Source organism: Odocoileus virginianus, chromosome 22, assembly GCF_023699985.2.
Source record: "Odocoileus virginianus isolate 20LAN1187 ecotype Illinois chromosome 22, Ovbor_1.2, whole genome shotgun sequence".
In the NCBI taxonomy this organism is placed as follows: Eukaryota; Metazoa; Chordata; class Mammalia; order Artiodactyla; family Cervidae; genus Odocoileus; species Odocoileus virginianus.
In genome coordinates this window covers 1,347,381-1,350,100 of record NC_069695.1, presented here as the reverse complement: position 1 = coordinate 1,350,100, position 2,720 = coordinate 1,347,381, and the positions used below count along the sequence as shown (strand labels likewise).

At 47.6% G+C, this 2,720-nt stretch overlaps 1 protein-coding gene across 1 annotated transcript; it reads right to left on the bottom strand.

Annotated features, from left to right (window-relative positions):
• Window positions 1-534: 534 nt before the first annotated feature.
• On the bottom strand, window positions 535-2,488 carry MC4R (melanocortin 4 receptor). The gene has a single exon (XM_020901133.2). The coding sequence runs from the start codon at window positions 2,050-2,052 to the stop codon at window positions 1,054-1,056; it is 999 nt and encodes a 332-aa protein (XP_020756792.2). The 5' UTR covers window positions 2,053-2,488; the 3' UTR covers window positions 535-1,053.
• Between the last annotated feature and the right edge of the window lie 232 nt (window positions 2,489-2,720).

Sequence of the window (2,720 nt, the reverse complement as noted above, 5' to 3'; positions counted from 1 at the left end):
TAGAAAGAGTCTTCAAAGCTAAAATCCTTGCTAATGAGTACATAAACTCCAGTTCAAAAAATAAGTAATAGAGAAAGAGTAAGTTACTTGCATGTGGAAAGTGGAAGAACTCAGCGTGAATTGTGTAGTTCTTTAGGGAGCAGAAGCCGGATCTCAGTGGGGCGTCCCCTGTTCTGGACATTTCAGCAGGCTCTGGGGCCCTGGTTAAAGGGGCAGGAAGACCTTGTTCTCTGTCTTGGTTAGGGGTGGTTGCACAGTTTGATATCAGGAAGTTTAGTTTGCCTTGTTCACTTAGATTTCCCAGAACACTTGGATCCTCATAGCTGCTGTTTTTGTTTTCTTCTTTTAATCCCAAACTGAATTGCCTGTGAGGAATATCAGACTCCCTGCTTGAGCAAATTAATATCTCTGCCTCTGAGAAACACACAAGGTTTTCTGATTCAAAATATCCCCCCTCCTTTTTTTTTTTTTTAAAGTAACTATTTTTCTCCCAGTAGAAGCTCCAGCTTCTTCACAGGGAGAATGAATGAGCAAGTCTTATTAAATTACCTGAAATTTCAGCTTTTTTTTTTTATGATTAAGCATCTATTCTTCAATTTCTCCCCTAAATGCTAGAATCAAAATTTTATACTTCAGTGTTGTACAGTATAACATAAAAAACCACTTATTAGAATATATTTAGTGAAGCTGTGATTTCCATGTTACAAAAACAAGCAAAGTATCACATCCTTGTAAATCACAAGAAGGAAACACTGTTAAACTCTTCATAAGGACTTTTTTTTCTTTTTTTTTCTTTTTTATAAATCCATAGTGCCTATAACCTGTGATGTGGATTCACATTTTACAGCCAGAAAGTAGCATGACATTAAAAATACATCGAGACTGGGCACTGCTTCACATTAAAAAAAATCACAAACTTCAATTGATACAATAGAATTTCTCAATCCATGCCCTACACACAAGATAAAGCTGTGGCTGATACAGACTGTTCAGATTGTACATATGAGAAGGAGAAAAGTCTCTTACGCTGTGTAGCATCGCGTTTGTCCCCACTTAATATCTGCTAGACAAATCACAGAGGCCCCCTAGAGGAGAGCAACAGATGATCTCTTTGAAGGTTTTCCTCAGTTCTTGGCTCCGGAGAGCATAAATCAGAGGGTCGATGACGGAGTTACACATGATGAGGATGAGGTACAAGTTAAAGTGGGACATGAAGCAGAGACAGTATGGGTTCTGGGGGCAGGAGATGTAGAATATCAGGTGCAGGAAGAAGGGGGCCCAGCAGACCACGAAGACCCCGATCAGTATGGTCAGCGTGATCGCCCCCTTCATGTTGGCGCCCTGGCGCACGGCGCCGGTGCCTGGCAGGACCGCGATCCTCTTAATGTGGAGTCTGGCCATGAGGAACATGTGGACGTAGAGAGACGCCATGAGAGCCAGCATGGTGAAGAACACGGTGATGAGGCAGATGATCACGGCACTGCTGTCTGAGTAAATGATGAACAGGACGCCCGACACCGTGCAGGCTGCCCAGATGGCGCTGATGATGACCGCCACCCGCCTCACCGTCATGATGTTATGGTACTGGAGCGCGTAGAAGATGGTGAAGTACCTGTCCACCGCGATCGACAGCAGGCTGCAGATGGAGGCAAGCAAGGAGCTACAGATCACCGAGTCAATGACATTGTCAATATTCACCGTGAAACTCTGCGCGTCCGTGTCCGTGCTGTTTAGCAGGGTGATGACAATGGTTTCCGACCCGTTGGAAACGCTCACCAGCATGTCAGCCACAGCCAGGCTGCAGATGAAAAAGTACATGGGTGAGTGCAGATTCTTGTTCTTAGCTATGGCCACAATGACCAGAACATTCTCCAACAAGCTGATGACCCCCAGAGTCACGAACACCTCGGGAGAGACAAAGAGCTGCTCGTAGCACCCCCCGTCCGAGTAGCCTTTTGCCAGGGACTCACTGACATTGGCGGGCAGTCCGTGGGCGCTGCGGTTCCAGGAGTGGAGAGAGGTGTGCATTCCATGGGGCTGGGTGGAGTTCATCCTGGATTCAGGCCCCCTCTGGGCTGATTGAACCTCCGGGGTCCGGCAGCCTCAGCGACTTTCTCCAGCCTTGACTTGCTCCAAACGAAAGTTAGGCGGCCGAGAGTGGCATGCCTGCTTTGAATAGACGTCCCATGCTCCGGAGCTGGAAAGGGAGTTTTCAGTCTCTTTCAGGTGCGGCTCTGGTCAGCATCACTTGAAAATCTCAGGCTGCAAGATGCTCCTTCTCCGTCGAGCCTGCCGCTTGCTTTTTTGTTCTTACTTCCACTTCAACTTTAGTCGGATGCAGGTCTTTGCAGAATAATTTGCCTGGTGGCTGCGCTAGGCTGAGAGCCGGCTGTGTGCGCGCATGCTCTGTCAGCTGCCTCGCAGAGGTAGCGGTTCGCAACCTGAAGCTTTGCTTTGAGTGTCAGAAGCTGCTGCTGATTTTTATGGTGTGTGAAGGGGAAAAAAAAAATGCTCAGAGGGACTCCTCCTCTGCTTCCTTCTGACCAATCCGAGTCCAGTGGAGTCTGTGAGACACTCGCGATGGTCCAGAGACGCAAACTGCAGGCAAGCCCAATTCAGAGGCAGAAGCCTGTGGAGTCGGGCAGCCAGCAGGATGTGAGAGACTAAATTTCCCTCTTCATGTTCTCAAGGAAAGCAACTTGGTTCCCAGAGGACATTCT